This window comes from Citrus clementina, unplaced genomic scaffold (assembly GCF_000493195.1).
Source record: "Citrus clementina cultivar Clemenules unplaced genomic scaffold, Citrus_clementina_v1.0 scaffold_2, whole genome shotgun sequence".
NCBI classification, from domain to species: Eukaryota; Viridiplantae; Streptophyta; class Magnoliopsida; order Sapindales; family Rutaceae; genus Citrus; species Citrus x clementina.
In genome coordinates, this window is record NW_006262688.1 from 6,764,202 (window position 1) to 6,790,615 (window position 26,414).

Below are 26,414 nucleotides of genomic sequence, written 5' to 3' on the forward strand. Positions count from 1 at the left end.
AATGTAAATTTTATAAGTTGTAAGTGGTATTTTTGTATTTTAAACTCAATTCAATTCAAATTAGGGGTAGTATGGTCTTTTAAGTTAATAACAGCCTAACCAGTTAGAATTAATTAATTTTTTGACGGAAATGGAGGTGCAGTGCACATAGTCGAAATTTGTGGGTGCGCGGTGCTAATGGTCGAAACATGTGGGGGCTGACGATAAATAACCCTTTTTTAATTGTTATTTTTAATAGTTATTGTAGGCTAAAAGTAAGACAGAAGTGCTACCGATTTTGTCGTCCTTTTCGTCATTTAGCATTTTCCATATATATTTGATTTGTTTATTAAATTAATCCTAACCAGCTCTTGTCGCACAATCAACTTAAAACCAAAATGAAAAGAATAAAGTTGATATCACATCTAATGAAGCTACTTTAAGATAATTTTCTATACACTGGTAGCAGATCAGATAATTTTTCAGATGGGAGGGTAACATTATACAGCACACCAACAAATAAATGAAATTCTACAAGTGAACCAAAGTGAAAACATGGTTCTAAACTGTACTACAATAGTTACTCAAGATTCCTCCTCCCCTAAAGCAACAAGTAACTGGAATCCAAACCCAACCTTCGGAAACGGATTAGTTGATCAATCAGATAGATATAGCTATTTAAAGTTCTTCCTGGTGCTTCTACCATGTATCTTTCGTATGAAATAAGCGATTCACCCAGAGGGTAGCCCACATTATTTTCAAATCTTTTAAGTGTGTCATTGGCGTTACTGGAGCAGTCATCATAGATCCTATAATGTCCTCCTGGGAAATCACTGAACAAAGGCAACCCTATTAATCTTGTTTGAGAATGTTCGGAAATGTCAAACCTAGGAAATTCATGAATGGAGCAGCCGACACAATTACCAGCTCTTCCGAAATCCTCCCTGACGGAATTGAAGTAACCACCAACTATCTTAGGCCTTTTTCTTTGTATATTCAAGAAAGATGCGGTTGAATTTGTATGAGGATATCTTGAATACAATGGATTCTCTTGAAGAGGCCGAGATCTTTTGCCAGTATACTCGTTGCAACTCATTCCACCAGACTTCTTATTTCCAGCAGGAAGGAATCCAAATATGAAGGTACTGCACTCTCCCAAGGGGAAGGGCTCATCACATCTCGGACCATCTCCTCTTTTGTTGTTGTAAGCTGGGTAGTCTTCGATTTTAAATTCAGAACACCAAATCAATGACAAAGAGCTTCCAATAGCTAGTTCCTTGATATTCCAGTTGGAAAATGGAACAGTTGTTTTGTGGCTTACATGAACTTCACCACCATCCCTTAGCATGCCACTCGAATTTCTGAAGAAGTCCCGCACAAGACTTCTATGCATCCTGCAATTACCACACGAAACAATATGATATGAGATCACTGTATTGGCACATATCAGAGGACTCTGCTTTACCTACGCCTTTTTACTTCATTTCATAATTCTTCCAAGATACATAACCAGTCATTCAAAGCAAAAACTTATAACAGAATCCTCCACAAGAATCATCCAAATAGAAAAAAAAAAAAAATCCCTTAAAATTGAAGTGGAGGTTTCCTTTTCAACTTGTATCTCAAATTAAATGAAACTATGATTTTTTTTCACTTTCAACATGTATCTGAAACTAAATGAAACTATGATTCTTTACCAATTCAGCAATTCCCCTCTAGAAACTTCTATAGCATAAATTTAATCTTTTTCAAGCAAGTTTTATTATCTTCAATGAGGTCATCTTTTGAAGCATAACTGTTTAGCTACACTGCTATGAAACAACTTCAGAATCTAGAGTAAGCATTAAGAATGGCTGGAATATCGCAAAGAAATCTTATTTTCAAATCAATAATTTAGGAAGTACAGAAAATCTCTAGAACAAACTAGAGTAATGGTATATCTGAGCTGGAGATGCTTCAGTATTTAATCCACAACTGCCATTAAATAAACATGTGCGATTACCAAACACTTTAGCTATTGTACACTCAAACATTAGGTAGAAGCGTTGCAATTATAGGCACATCCTAAAACAACTCACTCAATAAGTAGGTGGTTATCTTCTTTTCCATAAAAGCCTGCATGGGGAAAGTTGAAGATAATTCGATCAAACTTCCTCGTTCGCAAATCAGGATGAAGCTCCATTGTAGTTGCATCAACTCCATGGAGAATGCATGTACCCAACTTCTTTAAATTGTCCAAATTTGATTTTGCTCTCTTGTACTTCTGAATGACATCATCTGATCATCCAAATATAAATTATGGTAGTCGCCACAATGACCAATAAACAAGATATGAGAATAATGTACACAATATACGATGTGAAAAATCTATTTATCAGTTCTCAACGGAGTCACCATTCCAGCCATTTTATCACAAAAGCTTTAAAAATGATTGATTTTCCCTTCATGTTACAATTTTTTTTTTTTTCAAAGCAAAACTGATCATTGCTTCAAGGATCAAAGTGGGGAAAGAAGATTTATAAATAGGACAAATCTGCTCACAACATAAAAAAAAATTAAGATCTTCTCCTGAACTTTAAGCTCAAAATCTCTTGATACTTGTATATTACTATTTATCATCTATAAATAGTTAAAATTTGTCCCTTTATTGTTTTAAATTTTATTAACAATCAATCACTAATTTGTATTGAGTCATATAAAAACTTAAACAATATCTTTAGTGTAGACCAGACCTATCACCACCGGTTATAATTTTAAGACGGACACTTTGATTATAGAAATAATAATAAAGAGTGAATTTAAAATAAATGGTATAGTTTAATCAGATGGTCTCATTAAGTAAATTCTTAGGGAGATACTAACCCCCATAAAAGAAAAACAAAAAAAAAAACCCTAAAAACAAAAAATCCAAACAACCATCATACAGTTATACAAATACTAAAAAGAGGAAAATTTTCACCATATGAATCAAGAGAAGAAGCACAGATGTTAGAAGCAGAGCCAAAAGCCAAAGCTAAACACAACGAAAAGGAAAAATCTCCTTCGCCCACTAACAGTATTTGATGATTTGATGAATAATGCTTAATCCATTTCTCTTCTTTTTCTTCGCATTGAGAAGCCATAGCCACTGAGGCCATAGTGGGTCAGCACTCAGTGTCTTTGACGACAGTGAAAAGTTTTGTGAACGGTTTGCATGATTGAACGCTTTATTTGAGTACATGACCCACAAGGGACATAACGATTGTCCTTGACGTTTGACTAAAATTACTTGAATGCCTTCAAAGTTGGAGGAGTTCAGAAGGGTGTTTTGGGAAGAAAAAAATTTGAATTTGTTGGAGCTGTTGTTGTCTCAATCTATGGCCTGGAACCCAGGCGCCCAGCCCATCTAAATGAATTCAATTTTCACTTTCAGCAACATTTATGGAGTTTATTATTTAAACTTTATTTTACTTTGAAAATTGGGGAATTTCCTCTCAAAAAGCTGTTTGTTATTTTTTTTTTAAAAAAAAAAGAATTATCAAATATCGTTACTTCAAGAAAATGGAAATAAATTTTGTTGGAGTTTTGTTGAAAGACTTTTGCCTCTTAATCATTTTGCCTATAATTATTGTATGAATTTAGACTCTCAATAAACTCGTATTTACAATATTAAATGTAATTTAAATAACTAAATGAAAATTATGGTGATTCAACTTTGTATTACTAGCTTAAATGTTACAAGTGCTTTCATACTACATTACACTCTTTCAATAGCAACTAATTAGCTAGGAGTTGTGGTTATGAAGTAGTTAGTGTCTTGACTGATATTGGAAGAAGTCTCTCTGTTGTTGGGTCTTGATGAGGAGTAATCTTCAAGGGCGGCGTAGAATGCTCTGACTCTGAAGATTGTATGAGGATTTGCATAACACCTACGACAAGGAGCAAGAAAAATGCAGAAAATGCAATAGCTGCCCATGAGGCAAGGATTGAAGTCCACTGAAATAACTTGACAAGGATGAAGATAAGAAGGCATGACCAAGAAACAACAACCTGTTTCAACAACCAAATGAGAATATTTTAGATGAGAAAAATGATTGAAAATGATATAATAATTTGATTTGATGAAATTATTTGTATGTTATCTTACAAACAAAGACTTTTTAGGTCGACCAATGTCTTGACGTTCTTGTAATCCGAATGTGTCCCTAGAAAGATATTTCTCCAATAGTGCATCCTGGTAAGCAATGCAGAGAGACTTAATGTATGAATCACAATGGAAAATAGCATAGAGTGATGTTTTCAACTTAGAGCCCTGGATCAAGCAAATAATTTCCCAATTACCCCCTTGGCATAGAGATATTAATATGTTTGGAGAAGCATGGATTTTTACATAAAAAACTTCTGTACCTTAGTCACAAATACATCTTTACACCACTGTGCAATGCCATCAGCTGTTTTAGGTAGCTCCTCCATTGAATGTCGCCTGATTTCCACATTTACCTAAAGAAATGGACAAATCAGAAGCATGCAAATCATGAACTACATAGATCTAGGGGGATGTTTTCCCTTCTAGCTTGAATGCCCATGTGGTCTATATAAGAGTTAGGGCGATTTATGAATGCTTTTGGCATAAATTTCTTTTGTTTTAACAGCATCTACATGAGCATACAGGTATAAGCCCTTTATATTCCAGAAAAATGTGTCATGTACTGGGAGGAAGAGTAAACACCGGAACATATTTTGTTGAGTTGTGGAATTCAAGTAATAGGGATTTTCTCATAATGGCATTTGGTATCAGATGTGCTGTCTCGGCCTAACACCATTGATTGAATTAAATACATCATCAGTCTATCAAAATCATCTATTTAATGTGGGAGTTCGGATGCTTTACCACAGAGGGTTGTCCTCTAAACATTCTCACCATCGTAGGTGGGGGCTGACTTTTGGGAACAGCCACTGTGCAGTCATATATTGCTGGAACAAATGAGCGCATATTATTTACTGCTGAAACAAAACCCTGATAACAACACAAATTAGAATGAGAAGCAAAACATGAACAATCTGCTGCTACTGCCCTTTACAAATTTCAACTACATTACCTTTGTACGAGGAATCAAAACATTTCTAGGAATGGGCAGCCCTCTTGAAAGAGCATACTCTTGAGCTGCTAAAAGTTTTGCCTCTGTAAAACGGGTTCCCTCCACATACAGAGCCAGCCAGAATGGCATGGGAAAATCTACCAGCCTTTTAAAACCTGACTGCAGAGCAAGACACTGAGATTATATGAATCAAGCAAAACGTAACTCACAAAATGCATCTGTTCTCAAATGTATTGAGCTTTACCTTCAAAGTTTGTTCATCCTTATTCCACCTTCTTTCCAGAAAGACATACTCAGAAAACCACATGGACCATCCTATGAACTGCACAGATTTAATTGAGAAAATAAAAGTCAAAAGAATTTTAGCAACGTTTTCGATGTTTTACTTCTTGATCTTTTTCCTAGCAGCCTGGCATCCCAATGGACCATCAACTTTAATGATCTACACAATATGGTTCTGTCTTTCACTTAATCAATGATGCCATTCAAATGTTTCAAAAATTAGAAAAAGAATATTCACTGTTGTGACCTTCACAAACCAATGCATATAAATTTGGAAGGAATTATTAAATGAGAATACTGTTCAGATTTCCAACTCACAGGGAGATGCTTTGCTTCTTTCTTAATGATAGCTAGCGTGCTACCGAGGCAACCTTTGCGCTGTTAATAGATTAAATTCCAGTCAGCTTCTGAAAAGTAACAAAATATTACAAATAAAAGACACTCTTACAGACTTTCATTGCACTTAGAGAATACAAATCTACAATAAATCTCTATGACAATGCATATATTTCTTGGAAGAGTGGCAGAAAAACTTCGATTCAAGTAGATTGACAAAAATGGACAAAAATTGCCTAATTCCATGAAAAAGAGAAATTAAAGGGTGAAGATTGACAGCATTTACGCTACACTAGGCAAACATCATATCTCCAAACTAATAAAGTTCACGAAGATAAGCAACCTGAGCTACAACCCATCCAACAAGCCAGTCAATGTCGCTTCTGTGATTGCATATAACAAGTGCATGTTCTTTACCTAAAACATTATGAAAGACAAACTGAATGTCAACGCGCGAAATTAATTCCAAATATTTGCCAGAATTGCACTATAACTTATACTCAAGAACACACAGAAATATATCTTACCCATCAGTTGGAACGTTTCTGCATCCGCGTACAATTCAACCTGCAACAAGCAAACCCGAAGTATAACCACTGGACCGCAGAAAGTTTATCAAAATATTATAACTGAAGGATTTAAGAGAAGTAATCAATCAAAAACCTTAATACATGCCCACCAATCAATGAGCCATATAAGCTCCAACCAGAGCAATTCTACAATTATTTTGTTGATCCGTCTATAGACACGCTTCGATGCTGGACGAACAAGGACGAAAAGAACAGCCTGATATCACAAATAAATGGTACCATTTTTTCATTATAACCAAAGTTACTCAAACGTAACTCCTGTAATTTTAAGTTCCACACACCAAATGGTAAACATATCTTTGTAATAAAATTAAGAATCAAGAAAAAAAAATTGCAAGGAAAAGCAAAATTATAAACAAATGGGCCGTTTTGAAGTACCTGGATGGAATTGACAATGAGACCAGAGAGAATAAAAAGCATGCCTATAGGAACAACTACAAGTGCAGCTGGGATTGCCATTATGGCTTTTATTATTATCACCTAAGAATTAATTAATTAATCATTAACCCAACCACTTTCACATTAGCGTTGCTGCATAAATTAAGAAGGAAATAAGAAGTGGGTAATTAATTAATTTGGCTATTAGATAGATTTGATCAGAAATTACAGAATTTGGAATTTGGCGCTCGGCAGAAACTATAAATAGCGCCAATTTTAACGTTTGTGCTTGGCAGTTGCATGCGAGCGAGTCTCCCATTTTGTTGGGGCATTTGAGATGGATATTTCGCGCCTTTTGCTCATTGTGAACAAAACCCACCTCATAGTTGCTGCCATTGTTTAGCAGGCAAGGTAACCAAATATTCGATATCTATTTAATTCTTATTATTTTTTATTTTTTATGTTTGTTCTCTCCACCCATGCTATTGGCAAACTTAACAAAATGATGACTAATATATATATTTTTTTATATTAATCATTTTTTTAACTTCTTACTTTTGAGAGAATTTGAATTAATTTGGCCAATTAAAGAATAGGAACAATAATGGTTTCAAAATTTAGATTTCATTCCGTAATAAATTTAATTGGGATAGCGATGGAGGATTTACATGTAAGAACCATTTTACTTATCCCCATCTTATTATTCATTTATTTGTTTTACAGTAAATTTTTTATATATAATTTTCATGAAATAAAAATTAAATGATTCAAAGAAAACCATCACTAATACATTGTAAAGTATGAACACTATTAAAAAAAATTAAAAAAAAAAACACCTCTACACATATTGGAACGGTATCTTGAATCATATAAAAATGTAAAATATTTAGACAAATAATAGCTTAAAATATATGCATATGGGAATTGAGATGGGGTGATGATTATCTATGGAAGATTTTGTCATTTCCTTTAAAGAAAGTTATTTTAAAAAAAATAGGGATGGCAAAAAGTAAATTTGGGCAGAGTTTTGCTTTTATTTTTTTAAAATTTATTTTAAATTATTGTAAATTTGAAATGAGTTAATAATTAATAAATTGTTATAATCATAAATAAATTAAAGAAAATGAATATTTCAAAGTAAAATAATAAATAAAACAAATAAAAGCTTAAAAATTTAATTTTTTTAATATTGGATTCTCTAATTAAAGCACTCTCTTAATTAATTAACGTATAAGAGAGAGTTTACTATTATAATTTTAACTTTTTTGAATCATTATTGATTTATAAATTAAAAATTTAAGTTTTCTTTAAATGTTATTTTTTAATTTTAATTATATTATTCTAATTTATAATTTTTTTTTAAATAGTGGACCTGAGCCTGGCCCGAGCTTTTTTTCTTGAGCTCTTGTCAAAAATTCCCATGCGTGAGGCTGGGCCGAAGCCCGCGGGGCTAGGTCGGTCCCAGACTTTTTTGCCCACCTTAAAAAAAATTTGGCCAAGCACTATGGACAAAATAGTGATTATTATTTAAGAGTGCTGATGTCTTGAAATTTATCTCCCACATGGTACAAAGTCCAAATCAATTTTAGCTCTTACCTTTGCAAGATTCAAATTATATAAAAATACTTGATTGAGTTCTTGAAGGCAAGGTAACTGCAATATAGTTTTTATTTTAAAGAATTGATTAGTGATTACATAGGGAGGGGTCTACTCTTAAATAGAGAAAATTTTCTCTAACACAAAGATAATTGAATGTCTGAGGTCTCGATGAGGTGACAATAATTTGAAATATAGTGATAAATGAATATCTTTCACTGTAGTAACTAAAAATTCCAAAAAAAACATAGAAAGTGAAAAATTGTAACTTTTTGTGGGGAAAACTTGCTTCACAATGCAAAATTTTTTTCCAAAACCAATGGTTTACGATTGATTCAATTTAGAAACAATTTAAAAAAATTTACAAGGTAAATTTTCAAAATTGAAATATTTAAAATCTAATTTTCATATCAAAAGAAGGGCCCGTGGGCCGGCCAGCCCAGTTCAATAAATACGAAAAACCAAACCGAACAGGCGTTTATAACACAACCTACGGAACAGGAGAGAGAGAAGCAGCAGGAGGAACAATGGCGACAGCAGGGCCGCAAGGAGGAGGCTACCATCAGCACCATCATCCAATGACTTTAGAAGAAGTGAGAACGCTCTGGATTGGTGACTTACAGTACTGGTTCGATGAGAATTACCTTAGCTCCTGCTTCGCTCACACCGGCGAGGTTTCTCTCTCTCGCTTTCATTTTATTAAAATTGGAGAGTGGGGTGTATGCGATGGCTTGTCGAAATTTTTTATCGTTAATTAGGTCAAGTCAAAGATTTTACGAGTGTCCATATTATGGATTGTGGTTGAATTTATTGTAGGTGTTTGGATTTCTCTTGTTGCCATGATTCCACTGTTGTTGATATGGCTTGCAAATGACCTAACGCATTGGAAACTGCTTTTAGGAACTATTTTATAGTGCTTTTGCTTCAAATGTAGCCCGAGTTATTTTTTAAAGCACTTGGAAGTCGGAGTAGTTCATAGGTGCTTGTTTCGAAATGCATTTGTAGTGTTTTTGCATCAGTGCTTTTACTTGATATGTGGCAAATGAGTTTAAAATGAAATGTAATGGTTGAAATTTACTTGTTTGATTAGAATTTGTGGCTCTTTATTTTGTTCTGAACTAGTCTATCCTCTGCAGGTAGTTTCAATAAAGATTATACGTAACAAGATCACTGGCCAGCCAGAGGGTTATGGGTTTGTGGAGTTTGTTTCACATGCAGCAGCAGAGAGGGTTCTGCAGACTTACAATGGGACTCCAATGCCTGGGACTGAACAAAATTTCAGGTTGAATTGGGCTTCTTTTGGGATTGGTGAGAAGCGTCCTGATGCCGGTCCTGAGCACTCGATTTTCGTAGGGGATTTAGCACCTGATGTTACTGATTATCTGTTGCAAGAGACCTTTCGATCTCAATATCCATCTGTTAGAGGTGCCAAGGTTGTGACTGATCCAAATACTGGTCGCTCCAAGGGATATGGGTTTGTCAAATTTTTGGATGAGAATGAAAGAAACCGTGCAATGACTGAAATGAATGGCGTCTTTTGCTCAACTCGGCCAATGCGTATTAGTGCAGCAACACCCAAAAAGACTACTGGGTTCCAACAACAATATGCCGCTGTAAAAGGTCATTTTTCTTTCATTACGAATGACTTACCACAGTAACAAAGTTAATCCTGCTGCACGTTTGCACGCATAATTTATGGTTGTCCAACTAGTCTAATTTTCATTTTTCAGTCCATTCTTTGATGCTTTAATTTTGATCAGCCTAAAATATGTACTTACCTGTGGATCTTTCTGCAGCCACATATCCAGTTGCAGCATACACTACCCCTGTGCAGGTGTTTCCAGCAGATAATGATATCACTAATACGACGGTAAGTCAGACGTGTTTCTGCTTCTGAATTAAGACTGGAATGATTCAATGTAGTCTGTAATTCATCTCTTTCTTTTCTATCCTTGTCTACTGCAGATTTTTGTCGGTAATTTAGATCCTAATGTCACAGAAGAAGAACTGAAGCAAACATTTTTGCACTTTGGAGAGATCGTGAATGTCAAGATTCCTATGGGCAGAGGATGTGGTTTTGTACAGTTTGCGGCTAGGTTTGTTACATCGTGTGAGACCTTGAGTCTCCTAATAATTTAGAATGTTGAATGAATTTATTTTCAAAGTTCGTTTCTTTGGGAAACTAATTAAAATGATAATAATACCTCTAACCGGACCATTTTATATTCCTTGAAAAAATTTGTTTCACGGCCTAAAAGTTTTTGGGCTTTTTTAGTTTAAAAAGCTCTTGGTTTAATTTTTGTTTTTGTCAAACAGGAGTTGAATAAATAAAAATTCTGAAAAGAGGCAGAAGATATTGTAGTCAAAATGGTCAAATAGTATATATTAGTGAAGAAGTTCGGTTCAATATATTTTTTTTGATGTCCAATAGAGTCTTATCTTTCTTACTACTACTATCTGTACAGGGCATCTGCTGAGGAAGCCATCCTGAGGATGCAGGGACACATGATAGGTCAACAACAAGTCCGTATTTCCTGGGGCAGGAAACAGGTGTTGTTTTATTAGGGCCTCAGTTTGGTCCAACTTTGAAAGTACTTTTACCATATTCTTGCCACATATTCACTTATTCTAATTATTGTTTAGAAGCCAGAAAAATCTAGGGCGATGAGTTTTTGATTATTGACATTTTATCCAAGCAATAGAAGAGAATTAGGAGCAAAACCGAAATATTTATCTACGCATGCAATTAAAATCTGCAATCCTTAATTGGCTGATGGATAATGAATTTGAAAACTTTGGTCAGCCTGATGTTGGCATCTCTATTCCGTAGTCTGTTACTGTTACTTATGTTATTGGCTTTTGAGGCATCTCCATGCTGTAGTCTGTTATCTGTTACTTGCCTTGACAAATTTGGTATTGATTCTTTTAGGATGTAACTGGTAGCGTGGCAGCACAAGTAGATCCAAGTCAATGGAATGCCTACTATGGTTATGGACAAGGCTATGATGCTTATGCTTATGGGGCTGCTCAGGATCCATCATTATATGCATATGGCGCATATGCAGGCTACCCACAATATGCTCAACAGGTAAATATTTTAACTTCATGTTCTGACAGTTACCATCAATGTTTCCCATTTGGTTTGCAGTATTGGTTGGTTGCATTGGTAGTATTGTTTTATTGTTCTCCTCCTCTGAAACTGTTTCTGAACTCTAAATGCATCTGACCTTTTGTATTTTTCCAAATTATTCTATGCAATGCTGTTGAATGTTGTTTTTGGTAATGTTTTCTACAGCCTCTAGACAAAAATGTTAAATGCTTGATATTTATACGATCCCCCATTTTTCTACAGCCCCAAGATTCACCAATGTAGATTTTTTGATATCAGGATTCATATCCTAGTGTTGTACATGACTTGCATATTGACACAAAGAGACATACGAGTGAATATATGTGAAAATGGATGTATAATCAATTGGATAATATACTTCTCACTTCCTCATCAGCTATTTGTTTTATCAAATCTCTGATTACTTAGGTTACAATTTACAAAATTATTTGCAATGTGGTTTTAGTGTTTTTTATTTTTTGGGTTCCTTAAGCAATTCACGCTTTAAAGTTTTACCTTCTTTTAAAACGGCTTGCTTAATGTTTTTTGTGTTCTAAATGATAAGTGAGAAATTACTCATCTCTCCCGATAGGAAGGGGTAGGAGTCATGTGGAATCCAGGTTTTCACAGTGAGGGCTTTTTTTTTCGTTGGGGGGGGGGGGGGGGGGGGGGGGGTTTTTTTTAAAAAAAAAAAACCCAACCCAAGGTTGGGGGGGTTTTTTTTTTGGGGGAAGGGGTTAAAAAAATGGGGCCGGGGGCCCGGGTCTCCCCCCAAAGGGAAAAAAAAAGGAGTTGTATGATCCCTTGGCTACACCAGATGTTGATAAGTAATGTTTCTCTCCTGCTTTTTTTTTTTTTTTGGGTATATAGTCTATGCAAGTATTTTATGCACATTATGTCTAATATTTACTCATGTTTTGTAGGCTAAATGCTGCTTACCTTTCCATTCATGGAAATGCCATATTAGGCCGAACCTTATGGCTTAAAACTTCTTCACTCACTCCCCAAACTTAGGCACCAACGAAATGTCCAAAATTCATATTGTGACATTCATCTGCTTTTCCTGAGAAGACAGATTGAGGATGTGCATCTGGTTGATATATTCTAAATTTCTAATCACAGCTGGGCACAACATATTTAAAGTAACTGAAATATGCTCTACTTGCTTTTACTGAAGTCTACATCAGAACTCATGGGAATTTGAGCTTTGTTTTGGTGCCGGAAAATGAAGCCTATAGATTTGCCAATAGACTTGAGACTTCACCAATCTGCAGGCAAGAGTAACTCTGTCACTGGAAAACTGTGTACTTTGGACAGTTCTTTATATGACATATTTGTAGATTAATGGTATCTTCAAATACAGAAAAGAGTTCTCTATATTATTTCAATTAAGTTTTTTAAAATTAACCTATCTTAAGATAATTTTTAATATAAATATTCCACAGTTTCAATCTTTGTTTGTATATATATTTTTAAGTGTGTTCTAGTTTCGAATAAGGCTCGAATCAGATAGGACTTTTCAAGATTTTGAGAAAAGTTTTGGTTCAGCCAGAAATATTCCAAATTGAAACTGCACATATGCTTTGGCAAAATTCATATTCACATTTTGATGTGAAAGAGCTAAACAAGAAAGATTCTGAAATTAATCAAGAAACCTGATTTCTTAAGCAATTTAATAGAACTGAAACATTGGAACTCAAATGATTTAACACAACCTGTGCTGGCCTTATTATTTCAGAAAAATGAAGCCTTTATCAAGTGCTCACGATTCTCCTTTTAGCAGAAAACAGTTCAAGATCTCAAGCTTACAGATAAATAATCTCTTCACGAACTTAAAACCAGACAAAAATAAATGAATGTACTATATATCTACAGATTCAAAAGTTTACAGTTTCCATTCAATAAAAGATACATCTTACGGATAAAAAATGTCCACAGAAAAATAAATGAATGAAGTATACATCTACAGGTTCAAAAGTTTATAGTTTCCTTACAGTAAAAGACACATTTTGTTCTTTTTATTCCCGGTGGTCTTCATATAGGAAAACTGCAGTATCTCAACTCAAAACAGTTTAGTTGTCTCAGTGGAGTGAACATTCTGAAACATTTTAAAGATGGAGATATGCCAAAGGTAAGATCAATATGAACTAATGGGAAAAATAAATGATAACCTAGTGATCAGAGTTGTGTCAAAATTGTTGTGGCTGTGAAATAAGATAGTGGTTGTCTTGAGTTTTAAATCATAGATACTTGGCCAACCATGGTAGATCCTTGCTGTCTTTCAGTGCAAAAGCCACATCATCACTGCTGGCCACAAGGCAAGATGAAATTGGTTAAATTTTAATGCTCAAGATATGGCTATGATTGTATGTAAAGCGTAAAGATGAAGATATTGAAGGCAAGAGCAAATTGTCACAGCCAACCATGCAGAACAAATACTGAATAGAATAAAATGCTAGCAGAGCTTCTGATCCGAATATAATCTGGCTGGACGAGAGCTATTGCTATTCGAAAGGATCTTTGCCTTTTCAGCAACAAGGCAATAGTGAAACTCCAATGACAGGTTGTTTCATGAGAAGTGAAAGTTTTAATTTTTTGTGAACTACAAAAGTTTCAACTCACTTAACCATTGGACTTGCATACAGGCAAACATGCGCACAAGTTTGCTTTCATAATTATATACTTAGATGGGTGACTGATGCACTTGATTCTTATAACACAAAGCATAATGATCTCAAAATAGTGAGCAAAACAGTTCATGCAATTGGAGGGACAAGACCATCGAACAAAAGCAGCATAATGGGGGTGGCACTCAAGCCGAATGCTTAGCTCAGGGAACTAACCTGGGAAAATTTAGCTGCAACTTTTGTAACCTGTGCCTGGATCCTGGTTCACACAGTATAATTCTGCATTCGCCAAGCTTACAGCTGCCAGAAGTGAAACAATCCATATTAATTTAGGTTAACCCATAAACATATTAATCTGAAATATGTATGTGCCCTTTTTGTTCTCATTCTTAGCTATTTAAGAAGCATTCTTAAACAAGAACATGAATCTTTCACCTTGTTCACTTCACAGCATTCATTTATATCATCAGAATGCTCATTTAGATGAGAAATATTAAGTAGCTATGGGAAATGGATTTTCTTATTAGCTTCTATATAATTTTCAAATATAGTAATTGGAACTAATTTTCTTCTCCAATTACTTTCTCAAGCATTTTTTAACCCTAACCAAATCCCCTAAATTTATTTGAGCCCTAGGAAAAAAAAGGAAAAATGAAAAATAATGATAAAATGATAAGTTAGTCCTTGTAAATGCTATGAGCTCATTATTACATGCAGAGCAAAAACAGAGTAGTGTTTCCATAGTGTTTTCAAAATTCTAGCACTAAAATTCAGTTCCTGATGGTTTTAAGATACTCTTGTTTGTGAATTAGGCATAACGTCCATAATTATTCACCAAAGAGCATACATTATATAATATATATATATATATATTCCTCACAATAAAGAAGTGAACGATGGCTCACCCCACTCTTAAGAGTGCGTCCCAACTGGGAAATATTTCTCCATTGCTTGTACATAAAGATGAAACAGTCATTGCCAACTGCAGTAATTCAAAAGACAAAAAGAATCTTTCAGAAAAGACTGGCAAAACAAGTGTCTAACAAGACTTTTCAAGGACTTCTGCAAATTTAAGAAGAGCATTTAATAGAAGATATGTTCAAAAGTTGGTTTACTTTCCAGGACTACCACAGTCCTTCAGATTTTCAAGTAATACTACTAGTAATACTAACTTTTTGAAAAGGAAACTGGTAACCTTAATTCTCTGTCCAAAGTTTGCAGAATAATCTTTCATGGGAAGGAAACAGATACTGATATATTTTGTATTTGTTGGTGCTTTTGTGGCTGGCGAGATCATGGATTAAAGTAGTTCCTCACTTCAGAACTGAGCCACTATTTCCAGAGCCAAACAAAAAGACAGAGGGCAAAGGAAGTTTACCAGCCCAGAAAGAAATTTTAGGGAAGAATAAATGGTTGAGGAGTTGTATGATGTTAATGCATTGATTGATGAAATGCTTGACTCATTTGTTACAGAGAAGATCGAGTGGTGCTATAAAAGCTAACCTTTTCAAAGTTGGTTTCACCCATCCCTGTTTTGTAGAGTTCATACACCATGGCTGTCAAGAAAATTTTGCTCAGTTTGGAACAACTTTTCATAACCTGCAAAAGAGAAAAGAAGGAAATGATTTCAAGAAAAGACCAGAAAATATGTGTATTCTTATCTCTTCTTTCAGACTTGCCCTATCTCAACAAGTAAATTGAAAACAGCAAGTGACTCAATATAGTGATTAAGTTCCAAATACCATTCATGTGTGAATATGAAAGAATAAAAGGAGAAACAAAATGGGAAGAAAACCATGCTATCTGGGGTAGTAACTCATTGGTCATCAGTCGCGATAGTTTCAGTTCTTGCAGGGTAGCCCCTTTGTGTCAAGGTACAATATAAATTTAATGGCCTTTATTCCCGTAGTTTATTGAGTGTGATCCAGAAAGATTGCCAGTAAAATTGACTTCTGATACTGATTTTAATAATCAGGCAGCTAATATTCAGCAATTATAGAGTTTCATGTTGTAGGTCTTGAAACATGGCAGAAATTTTGTCAACTAATGTTTATTCCATAACCTATCTTTCCTGGATAAACTATGCCCTTCTGCATTTTATATACACAGATCCCATGTGATACATTATATGAACTTCACCATTATCAATTCACATAAAATTGATATTTACCAACCATATTTCATTTCTCTGTTCAAAGAAAATGAATGTAACTTTCAGAAAGACATAAATCAGGTTATGCTCTAGTCCAAGTAAATGGCCAGCTTTTAGCTTACTTGAATGTGAGGTGCCTGAAACATTTCCTGGATGGCTGCTTCAACATCTGCCATTCCAACGAGGCTTTTTCCTGAAAATGGTCATGTGCATCAGGGCAGCCACTATAGGAAGGCATGATTTCACAATAAAATAAAAGTTTAACTTGTAAGCCAATGTTAATAATAAGGCATTACTCTACTATTTCTACACGTGAATTGAAAAAATCCATAGAGCCAACGTTCATTTACCTACAGAAGCAGAATTCTTATTTGAGGTTTGCTTCTTAATGCGATAATCTGCAATTTCCGCTGCACGCCTGCAAATCTCCAAAGCACGACGTGCATCTCCTGAAATGGCTGCAACCTGAAATGAACCATGTTCAAAGCCAATTGAGAATAAAGTTCATATCCGGGAAAGATTGCATACTTCCTGCAAACATTTTAGTGAATAAAAATGGTGGAGACAAATGAGAGTTTCAAGACAAAACCAAATCACAAGGGCTAACCTTTCTTGAAGCAAATTCGATAGCTTGCTTTTCAAATGCTTCGATTCCTTTAAGGCGACTTGAAATAATTTCTTGAAGCTGCTGATGATTATAGGGACCAAAGCAAAGCCTCTGGACACCCATGCGGCTTGAAATACGAGGAAGCAACTTCTCTGGCAAATCCATGGTATTTGCTATACCTGAAATCCATTGTTTTGTTTATATTTTGTCAAAGAAGGAAAATATTTCCTCCAAAAGCAGCTTTGTTATTGTTGGGAAGCACATTATCAAAAGTGAAGGAAATAAAATGATACCTATCACAATCAATTTGGAATTTGGCTTAGTTGGCCAATCGAGAATGTTATATAGAACCTGAAAATAAAAAAGGGTCATTTGTATGGAGTTTCCAGTATCATAGATCTTTTTATGATATATAATGAGATTTTCAAGTGACAAAATGCACAGTTTACCGATTGATTTCTGGTTACAAGGAGATCAAGTTCATCAATGAGAAGAATACAAGGACGGTCATCTTCTTTTCCAATTTTCTTTCCATCCAAAAATCGCTCATTTAGTGAATGGAGAGCCTTCTTCCAGCTGACCCTGTGTCCACTTAATGCTTCATATATAACCTGCAAAAGCATAGAAGATAAATACTACAGAGGACAACCAAAGGATGCAGTTCAATTAGTGAATTGTACAAATCCCAAACTATTTTACCCTATAAATGTTCTCTGGTGATGCTAACTTTAGACCATTGACCTCCACAAAACAGTATGGTCTTATACTTCCAGATTCAACTTCAGACCTCAGGCTCCTCATTACAGCAAGAACACTCATTGTCTGAAATTTCACATTAAAAACATATAAAACTCATATAAGCTCCTCACACGAAAAATAAATAAAACTCATATAATCTCCAATGGAACTGAACAAGATTACATCAAATAGATTTTACCTTGCCAGTTCCAGGAACACCGTGAATATACAGGCATCGGCCCAGACATTGATCATCACAGGTAGCACCCTTTATAAATGCTGTTATATCCTCCATTTCTCTATAAAATAGCACATATGGCATCACAAAATTGCAAGGCTAATAAATAAAAGAAGAGGATCAACTATCACATACTTGTTTCTACAAGGTAGAAATTTGGGCAATGTTGCCAACAAAAGTGTTGCTTTCGCTCTTTCTAGTTCAGTCTGCTTATGGCATCTCACATGCTCTGGGATTCTCTTTCTCCCTATCTTTTGAAGTCCAAAGAATCGCCCCCTTTGAGAGTTCTGCATTTTACAGGTAGGTGATTATTTTAATGATTTCTAAAACCACCAATCATAAGGTCACAGTACGCAACAATAATAAATGTCCGTACGGCTGCCAACTCATGAGCTGGGGATGGTCCAGTATGTAAATGCTTTCCATCTTCATCTTCAAATTCCATGTCTTCATCTGTATCGGAGTCGGCGGCCTTGCTGGATTTCCAGTCTTCATCACTGTCAGCATCTTCAACTTCCTACCAAATGAGAACGTCCACTCGTAAATCCAACAGAACAACCACATTTGCATGATTCAGAATCCCTAATTAATGCTTCTAATTTCAAAATGTTTACCTCTTCTTTATCAATATCAGCTATACGCTTGAAACTATGCCAATGTATGTCATACTCATATTCACATAAGAAAATATCATCCCCTTGATCATTGGCCTTGACAAAATCTTTTGGACTCATGACAGAGCAATGCCTGATGATGGATTCCATCTGCAGTGATTTAAAGTTACAAGCTTTAATATGAAAATCCTTGCTTTTCTTGAATAAGGATCCTGAGTTCAAAGTAACTAAAATTAAACAGGACAAAGTCATAAGCATAAGTTCAGAGTTGAAGGTTATATGAGGACTGAATTAATACACCAACCAATCAAATACATTTGATTCCTCATCAAGAATCAGCCTATCCTTAATTCATATAATTTTCCCAAGTTTGAAATGTTCCATTTTCTTCTAGTTCGTATTGACTAAATATCAATTGCCACTCACTGTGACTGATTGTGTCTCAATTTCCTTTTCCATCTGTACTCAACACCTTATAGTGGAAGGAAACTACTGATGTCAAGTATCACAATGATATCATCTGTTACAACAGTCTATGAACCATAAATCAGAAATTAGATAACATCCAACACCTCAATATTAGCGAAATCGTTTGTTCGATAAAGCTCCCTCCTTAAATTATGCGGTTGTCTTCCAGCAGCAGTCTCCTCAGGGATCATATACCAGAACACGCGACACCAATAGTTCCCATCCACCTCTTTCCACATACTGCAATCCATCAGCAAAATAAAAATCCACAATCAAACCAAATCATAACTACCACAGCAATGAAATTATAAAAAGAGACCAAACCTTTGAATGTTAGCAGCCCACAAATCACTCGAAAGAAGCTTCTCCCTCATTGTCCTCACCCTCTTCTTCCCCTCTGGAGGCTTAGGCAACTCAATCTTCTTCCCCAATTTCCTCGCCTCGCAAAATTCACAAACCCATTCACCTTCAGGAACCTCCTTCAACGGCGGCTTCAAGCACTTCAAATGAAACCCACCTAAGCAATCATCACACTCAAGCATAACACTCCTCCCTGCTCTAAAACAAATCCTACACTCCTCCACCTCAGGATCCTCTTCATCCGAGCTTGCATCCTCTCTCCTCTTCACATACACATCATCTCCCACCTCAAATTCACCATCATCATACACCACTTTCTTATAATAAACCCTCCTCTTCTTCAAATTCTCAACTTTGCAACTCCGCGTTTTCACCTTAGACCTTGTCACCACAGCATCACCACTCCTCTCTTCGCTATAGTCCTTCCTTTTTCTCTTCTTCCCCTCCGATAATTCAGGTGACATCGGAGAAATCACCAACTCCTCCGAATGCAACCCATCTTTAGGCTTCCTTTGCGGGGTCTTATTGCTCAAAATTTCACCATTTCCTGCAAGATTTGGCCTTTTGGATGAATCCTTAATGGGTTTTTCAGTTGAACAAAAGGGTTTCTCTGGGCTGGCGAGATCTTTCGCAAGTGAGCTGCGACGCGCCGATCGGCGAAGAGTGGTGGGTGCATTTGAAGTTTGTGGGGTTTTGGGTGTCAGAGAAATTAGAGAAGGCAATTGGTGGAGATTGGATTGCTTTCTTGGAGACTGATAAGATCTCTTCGGCGTGCTCTCTGCCATGGATCGGATCCAATCTGATTGAACGGGCGGTGAAAGAGAAATGGGGACTAGATTAGGGTTTCAATGAGGGTTTGTTTATTGGAGGGGGAACAAAATTGGCGCCAAAATGTTCCCTCACTTTTCCTCTTTGAACGTTGCGGCTTTAAGACATACACAGGGCCCATAGCCATTGGCCATAATTTTAGAAACGTTTTTACAAACCATTTTTATTATATTTTTGTTTTGTTTTTCTCTTAGAAAAATTATCTCTACACAATTTTTATTTTTTCATATGTACATCTTACATCTAATCAACTTAAAATTTTCACATATTTTTTGCAATACCTTTATTTCTAAACTTATATCAATTAACTACTTTGACAATTAAACTAACTAGTTTACCCCTAAATAAATTAAAAGACTATTTTATTCAACAAAATTTTGAAAAATAAAAAAAAAATTATGAAAATACCCTTAAATTCAATAAAGTAAATAAATCTCAAAATCCAAGATGATAATTTTTAAATGAAATTATAATTATATAAAATTAACACGTTGTAGTTCTTTTTTTAATTTTTGTAATTAAATTAAGTATAGGGAAGTTTATAAAAATTATCATGAAGAGAAAAGCTCCCTTTAATTATTGTAAACTTTCTGATAATTAATATTTAAAAATGTGCCTATACAAATTAAATGAAATTATAATTACAAAAAAATAACAAGATAATTTCATTATAAAAAAAATTAACATGTTGGATTCGAGATTTATTTATTTTACTAAATCCAAGGGCATTCTTGTAATTATAATTTTTATTTTCAAAATTTCATAGAAGAAAATAGTTTTTTAATTCATTGAGGGATAAAATGGTTATTTTTAGTGTCAAAGTGATTTATTGATACAAAACTTTAAAATAAAAGTGGTGTAAAAAACATGTCACAATTTTGAAGTGGTTAGATGTATATATGATACAACAAAAATAATATGGAGATAATTTCCTTTCTCCTTATTATCTTTAACATACAAATTATTAGATTTTACATTAAATGATAGGTCATAACATCTAGTATTTTAAGGGTATCATATCTTAAAACCTGAGTATATTTAAGTGACCCTCAGATTTTACTGACGTTGTTAATTTTCCTACTATTTAATGGTATTTAAGCTATTAGATAAGATTTTTAAGGGTATCATAATCAGAACCTAAACAATAATATTTTTTCACTTATCACGTGAATCTGCATGTATTTTTATAATATTGAATGTAAAACTTATAAAAGCCAATAAAAAATATGCATTAGTAGCCCAATTATAAAAAAATATATTTTGAATATTCTTAATAACTACTAATATATCAGGGTGAGATTAAGTTTGGAGAAACTTTTGGGCTCATTTATATTATTTTCCAAATAGTGATGGGGGATTTTTAATTACATATATTTTAATATTTAAAAATTATTTTTTAAAAACAAGAATATCCTAATACTTATACGACTCAAATGGTCGTCACTCAGGATATAAAAAATGATAATTCTTGCAACTATAGCTTGAAAATTAATTAAGTAAAATTATGTATATTCTAATATATAGAATATATTAAGAATCTTAGGTTAGAAAAGAAAAAAAAAAGAATTTAAAATGCATTTGAATTTGAATTCAAAAATGAAAAAAAAAATCTTAGTTTATTATCTAATTAAGAGTAGGATATTTTGTTGTTGGTCAATATAGAATTGATTAAAAAAAATATCGAATTCACTAATGCATATCATTGCTAGATTCTAATAATTCTTGTATAATTAATTGTTTTAGTACTCAATATCATCGCTAAACTCTACAGTTGTTTGATCAAAAATATATTTTATCTTCACTCTTTTTTCAAAACTAGTATTTAAAAATTAAAGTTACCAAACAACATCTACTTTCTATTTCAGAACAATAGCAGTTGTAGCTTAAATAAGCCAGAGCACCATAGTCTCAAAAACAAAGCCTAACTAAACATACTTGCCAAACAATACTAAACAACATGTCTTGCCAAACAATACGAAAAAGCCATGCACAATACAACTCAGGAGCCACGCACATGGCCATGCAAATCTTGCTAGCTTCTCATCACGAGTCATATTGCAACTTTTCTTGGTCTTTTCAAACCAAGAATGACGAGGAGCATTCCAAGATAGTCATAGTTGTAAACTAACTCAAAGAGTTGCAGCTTGTAATTGTTCCATGGAGGGAACCTGAACCAAATTTCAGAGAGATAGCTTCTTCTTACCACTGGCTTGTGGTGGCTAAATGCATCAAATGAGAACTTTCCATGGTAACTTCCAATCCCACTCTCTCCAATCCCTCCGAATGGCAAAGTATCAGCTACAAACTGCATTCCATTTACAAAACAATTTAAACAAATAAGAGAAGTAGTAGATCTGATTAAGTGAAAGTATTTTGGTAACCGTTCATAAAAAAACACTTTCAAATTAAAGTAAAACATGTTCTAGTGTTTATTTTACAGGGAAACATGTGGTGTAACTGTGGTATCGTGCCACAGTTGCATCCAACCATTGGATGTCATTGGACCCCACTAATTCAAGTGCATCCAACGATTGGATGCAACTGTGACACAGTACCACAGTTACACCGTATCCTGATCCCTATTTTACGTATTAAAAATTTATTAGACATAAACAGTAAAAACGAATGCCAAGAGCCCTTTATTTTATATTATATTTTGTAATATCTTATTAAAGTAACCGAAAAATATCTCTTACAAAAGTATTCAAAATTCTATTTAGAAAAGTATATGATACAAATATTCAAGAGTAGGGTGAAGATACAGCTGGACATAAAAGAACGCTTGCCCTATTCCCAATTCCCAAAAAAAAAAAAAGAGTTAAATTATTATTTTAACTATTCCTTCTCCAATATTCGAACTCAAAGTGGTTATATATATACTATATATTTATATTTTGAACCTATGAAACATAATTTTTTTTCTATGTTTTTACATAAAGTTTTAAACTTTGGACACTTTGCCCCGGATTTATGAACAAGTTTAGATGTTAGCCAAGTTTTTCTCAATAATTTTTAGAGTTACGGATAACTTACTTGAATGACTGCATCGTTGAATACAATGCTCCCAGATGATGTTTCGGATACCATTCTCCTTTGAAGTCTTTCATTTTTGGTGAAGGCATATATCACAAGAGGTTTAGGCCTTGAATTAATAAAATCTATACTGTCTTCAATCCTCTTCAACTGTTAAGGCACATAAACGTTGTGTAATGCAATTTTAACAATACTGAAAAGAAAAATGATTGGAGAACTAAACCCTCACAAAAAGAAAATAAAATTAAACTCACTCCAAACAATGTCGTTTTAGATGTGTTTTTATCATACTTCTATCAGAGTTTAGTTTCCCTATCAGTGCTCAAGTTGAAAACCATAAATTAATTTGTTGAAATGATAGAATTTTATTATGATAGTTTCAACAAATTAAATATACCATTTTCATTCTCATGTTTCGAAACTCATTAAAACCCCATTACTGTTAAAAAAATTAATTTTAGTTTTTTGTGTTCTTTATTATTTCATTCCTATGTGATAATATATTTATTTAATCATTAAAAATTTCTTAGAATTAAATAGCAAAAGGCACAGCCCAAAAAAAAAAAAAAAGTTAGATGCTAACCATACTTTTAGTAGCAAAGGTGTTTGAATTTAAAACATGAAGGAAAAAATATATGTTTGTTTACAATAATATTAGGGATTTTAATAATTAGGTTTCAATAAGAGTCCCAATGCAATGAATGGTGGATTTCATAAATAATAAAATTATTTAACCTCCATCTAATGGATGACTACAATATTAGTTAGGACTCAAATTAAAACTTAAACATTAGAATGCCTAACATTACTCGTTTGTTGACAATCATTTAAAAGATATGTTTAATTAGATTGTTAATTGTTAATTTTTTTAAAAGGTAAAATATGAAAAGAATAATAATACTTGGCTGATATGGTAGCTAATATGATAGTGCCACATCAGCTGCCACGTCAGTGAGTGTACAAACTTAGTATAAGAAATATAATTAGAATTCTCTCTTAATATAATCATGTATTAAGTAAATAATTTAATTACTAATCATTAGTTGATAAAAAAATTATCCATATATTATTATTAAAAGACACATGATAAAAAAACTTTAAAAACTTAATAGAATTTAAATTAAGAGAATATCCTATGCCTAAGAAAGAAGTATATATGGCATACTACTCTTTTTAAAATAATATAGTTACTTTGATCACCAATAGTTATAGGAAAAACAAAACATAATAAATATGCGAAAGTAAAACATATATAAATAACAAAAAGGCGCAAGTCAAATAATTCTCACAGTAATTATTGGAAGCAAGGGACCAAAGATTTCTTCTGTCATAATTGCAGCTTGAAGAGGAGGATCCACCAAGACTGTTGGCTCAATAAATCTGCAAGTAAGGTTAATATCAAGGGTAATTTTATTCATTTCCTTGGTAAAAAAATAAGATTGGTAATCAAACAAATAACAATATTTAAAAAAAATTCTAATTAATTAAACTTGATTATTATAAAGTTTTCAAGTTCAAATTGGCATTTAATGTGTAGACATTTGTATTGAATGAAGAATGACTTGCAATTTATTAGCTTCTGTAATCTCTAACTAGACTCTATATTGACCATTATTGACTCTGCATTTACACCATCTTCAGTCCTCACCAACTCTTTTTTTTTTTTTTTTAACAACTCCAATGAATAATAACTTGATAAGGAAACGAAAATGGAGGAATTTCACTTACAAATTGGCTTCATCCACTGAGCCACCATAGACAATAGAATCCTTGACCATAGGATCATTTAGAAGATTCTTCAATCTTGAAAAATGATGCTTATTAATTATGCGAGCAATGCTGTTTGATTTCCTCGGATTTTCACCCAACATTTTCTTGATATGGACCTTCAATAATTCAACCTAAGAATAGGGACATTCGTTTTTTATTCTTAATAAATATTATAATGGGCACACATATATTTAAGAAAATATTATAATTAATTGGAAATTCAAAAATATAACATTAAAGAAAGAATTAAGTTTTGATAAATTCGTACCAAAGTGGAAGTAAATTTTTCTTCCACCAGAAGATAGTCAATTGCTATGCATGCTTGACCCGCACAGGGCCCATATTTTGATACAATAATTCGCTTTACCGCCGCCTTGATAAAAAAGTTAAAAATCTCTATAAATTAATAATCTCAGGAACGATTTAATTTTTCTAATTTATAGAATATTTAATAATCAAGATTCTAATATATAAATTGAAATAAGAAATATACAAAATAAATACCTCCTTATCCCAAGAAGATGTAAGGGAGTCAATAATTGCTGGGCATTTGCCACCCAACTCTAGAGTAATTGGAGTTAGATGCTTCACTGCTGCTGACATTACCATTCTCCCCACTCTTGTACTACCTAACAATTTTTTTTTTCCAAGTTGCAATCAAGAAAATAAAAAATAAAAAAGGATTAATTTAATATGGTATGAACAATAAACAAAATTTGTATGAATATCACTAATGAATTAAAGCCAGCTTCAAAATAGAAGGTATTGATAGCTAGCAAATATCACTGAGACATATGATGAAGGTATGGATAGCTGCATTCTACCTGTATAAAATTAGTCTGCAAGTATTGCAGCCTAGATGGCTAAATTTGCACTTGAAGAGATAATTCAGTTAGTTTGACTTCTCAAAACTTTCAAGGGAATTAATTTAATTTACAATGTGATTGGATGAAATGCATGGTAATTTAAGGGAAAAAAAAAACAAGTAACTAAGACTTAATCAAGGTGAAAAATCATAATCTACAATCTTGGAGTTACTTTTTAGTGAATAAAAATTAATATGGTGGGTTTACCATAAAAGATGTAAAAACTAAGAAATTACAGCAAAAAAAAAAGTTAAAAGATAACCCTTCTTTCAAAAAAAAGTTGATATTCTTTGAAAATCAATTGTTGATTAAAAAATAAACACTAATGACTAAACCATTCAATTCAATCCTTCCATAGATTTTAAAATAGTCGTCCACCAGCATAAGACTAGCAATCCCCAATGAATTTTTTTTTTATTTTTTTTATTTTTTAATTATAATTTATGAGATCACACTAATTAATTTGTTGCATTAATTACCAAAGGACACAAACTTAATGAAAAATAGCTCACATAAACACAATTACTCCTGTGGGCCAATTTTCTGGCTCCATCCAGTTTGGTGGGAGATATGCATAAATGGCTGCATTGATGCAATTAAATACCTGTGAAGAAGATCTTATCCCATTTTTGCTGCAAAAGATGTTCACCAACAGCAGGGCCACCCTCAATAACTTTGATAGCTTTGCTGTCAATGTAAGTGGGAAGGGCATTCGCTAGCAAGGAAGAAGAAGCAGAAGCCAATTCTGAAGGTTCAGAACCACTG

General features: G+C 33.6%; 5 protein-coding genes and 1 non-coding gene across 7 annotated transcripts in view; 1 reads left to right on the forward strand and 5 right to left on the reverse strand.

Annotated features, from left to right (window-relative positions):
- Window positions 1-448: 448 nt before the first annotated feature.
- Window positions 449-3,185, reverse strand: LOC18051591 (heavy metal-associated isoprenylated plant protein 41). The gene is made up of 3 exons (XM_006446044.2): window positions 2,939-3,185; window positions 2,058-2,256; window positions 449-1,373 (listed from the first exon to the last, which is right to left on the reverse strand). Exons 1-3 carry the CDS (start codon window positions 3,114-3,116, stop codon window positions 581-583), a joined length of 1,170 nt encoding a protein of 389 aa, XP_006446107.1. The 5' UTR covers window positions 3,117-3,185; the 3' UTR covers window positions 449-580.
- Window positions 3,186-3,666: 481 nt separating this feature from the next.
- Window positions 3,667-7,081, reverse strand: LOC18051592 (1-acyl-sn-glycerol-3-phosphate acyltransferase 3). 2 transcript variants are annotated; one of them, XM_024191537.1, is made up of 11 exons: window positions 6,644-7,081; window positions 6,339-6,461; window positions 6,203-6,242; window positions 6,019-6,092; window positions 5,658-5,717; window positions 5,302-5,379; window positions 5,058-5,216; window positions 4,880-4,975; window positions 4,366-4,458; window positions 4,106-4,192; window positions 3,667-4,008 (listed from the first exon to the last, which is right to left on the reverse strand). In XM_024191537.1, the coding sequence occupies exons 1-11, from the start codon at window positions 6,722-6,724 to the stop codon at window positions 3,757-3,759; spliced, it is 1,143 nt and encodes a 380-aa protein (XP_024047305.1). In that variant the 5' UTR covers window positions 6,725-7,081; the 3' UTR covers window positions 3,667-3,756. The 2 variants fall into 2 exon arrangements, with proteins under 2 accessions (XP_024047305.1, XP_006446109.1); XM_006446046.2 differs by having other exon boundaries at window positions 4,850-4,975.
- A 1,656-nt stretch (window positions 7,082-8,737) lies between these two features.
- LOC18051593 (polyadenylate-binding protein RBP47B') lies at window positions 8,738-11,612 on the forward strand. Its single transcript, XM_024191364.1, has 6 exons — window positions 8,738-8,913; window positions 9,376-9,859; window positions 10,036-10,109; window positions 10,205-10,335; window positions 10,705-10,789; window positions 11,169-11,612. Exons 1-6 carry the CDS (start codon window positions 8,767-8,769, stop codon window positions 11,463-11,465), a joined length of 1,218 nt encoding a protein of 405 aa, XP_024047132.1. The 5' UTR covers window positions 8,738-8,766; the 3' UTR covers window positions 11,466-11,612.
- A 1,708-nt stretch (window positions 11,613-13,320) lies between these two features.
- On the reverse strand, window positions 13,321-20,035 carry LOC18051594 (origin of replication complex subunit 1B). The gene is made up of 16 exons (XM_024190106.1): window positions 19,117-20,035; window positions 18,897-19,032; window positions 18,325-18,474; window positions 18,087-18,227; window positions 17,846-17,997; window positions 17,672-17,771; window positions 17,434-17,556; window positions 17,184-17,345; window positions 17,028-17,085; window positions 16,735-16,913; window positions 16,478-16,592; window positions 16,250-16,320; window positions 15,479-15,574; window positions 14,881-14,957; window positions 14,192-14,275; window positions 13,321-13,652 (listed from the first exon to the last, which is right to left on the reverse strand). Exons 1-16 carry the CDS (start codon window positions 19,935-19,937, stop codon window positions 13,589-13,591), a joined length of 2,529 nt encoding a protein of 842 aa, XP_024045874.1. The 5' UTR covers window positions 19,938-20,035; the 3' UTR covers window positions 13,321-13,588.
- Window positions 18,337-18,414, reverse strand: LOC112101358. The gene has a single exon (XR_002907485.1). It is a non-coding gene; the product is annotated as a small nucleolar RNA snoR28 (small nucleolar RNA).
- A 1,995-nt stretch (window positions 20,036-22,030) lies between the features above and the next one.
- LOC112101170 (aldehyde dehydrogenase family 3 member F1-like) overlaps window positions 22,031-26,414 on the reverse strand; it is a 5,922-nt gene continuing 1,538 nt past the window's right edge. Inside the window, exons 5-11 of the mRNA XM_024191742.1 lie at window positions 26,254-26,406; window positions 25,288-25,412; window positions 25,052-25,156; window positions 24,742-24,914; window positions 24,303-24,393; window positions 23,014-23,163; window positions 22,031-22,285 (exon numbers count right to left, since the gene is read on the reverse strand). Coding sequence (XP_024047510.1) covers window positions 22,031-22,285; window positions 23,014-23,163; window positions 24,303-24,393; window positions 24,742-24,914; window positions 25,052-25,156; window positions 25,288-25,412; window positions 26,254-26,406 — 1,052 coding nt within the window. The remainder of the gene's footprint in view (window positions 22,286-23,013; window positions 23,164-24,302; window positions 24,394-24,741; window positions 24,915-25,051; window positions 25,157-25,287; window positions 25,413-26,253; window positions 26,407-26,414) is intronic.

Excerpts from the sequence above, each read along its gene's own strand:
- LOC18051591 (XM_006446044.2), bottom strand. The coding sequence starts at position 3,116 with ATGGCCTCAGTGGCTATGGCTTCTCAATGCGAAGAAAAAGAAGAGAAA. Across the intron at positions 2,257-2,938 it reads TTCTTCTCTTGATTCATATG|ATGATGTCATTCAGAAGTAC; the intron begins GTGAAAATTTTC and ends TTGGATGATCAG. Across the intron at positions 1,374-2,057 it reads GATAACCACCTACTTATTGA|GATGCATAGAAGTCTTGTGC; the intron begins GTGAGTTGTTTT and ends TGGTAATTGCAG.
- LOC18051592 (XM_006446046.2), bottom strand. The coding sequence starts at position 6,724 with ATGGCAATCCCAGCTGCACTTGTAGTTGTTCCTATAGGCATGCTTTTT. Across the intron at positions 6,462-6,643 it reads TCATTGTCAATTCCATCCAG|GCTGTTCTTTTCGTCCTTGT; the intron begins GTACTTCAAAAC and ends TTGTGATATCAG. Across the intron at positions 4,976-5,057 it reads TTTTGATTCCTCGTACAAAG|GGTTTTGTTTCAGCAGTAAA; the intron begins GTAATGTAGTTG and ends TGTTGTTATCAG.
- LOC18051593 (XM_024191364.1), top strand. The coding sequence starts at position 8,767 with ATGGCGACAGCAGGGCCGCAAGGAGGAGGCTACCATCAGCACCATCAT. Across the intron at positions 10,110-10,204 it reads ATGATATCACTAATACGACG|ATTTTTGTCGGTAATTTAGA; the intron begins GTAAGTCAGACG and ends TGTCTACTGCAG. Across the intron at positions 10,336-10,704 it reads TTTGTACAGTTTGCGGCTAG|GGCATCTGCTGAGGAAGCCA; the intron begins GTTTGTTACATC and ends CTATCTGTACAG.
- LOC18051594 (XM_024190106.1), bottom strand. The coding sequence starts at position 19,937 with ATGGCAGAGAGCACGCCGAAGAGATCTTATCAGTCTCCAAGAAAGCAA. Across the intron at positions 18,475-18,896 it reads ACGATTTCGCTAATATTGAG|ATGGAATCCATCATCAGGCA; the intron begins GTGTTGGATGTT and ends AAATCACTGCAG. Across the intron at positions 15,575-16,249 it reads TTCAGGCACCTCACATTCAA|GTTATGAAAAGTTGTTCCAA; the intron begins GTAAGCTAAAAG and ends TCTCTTTTGCAG.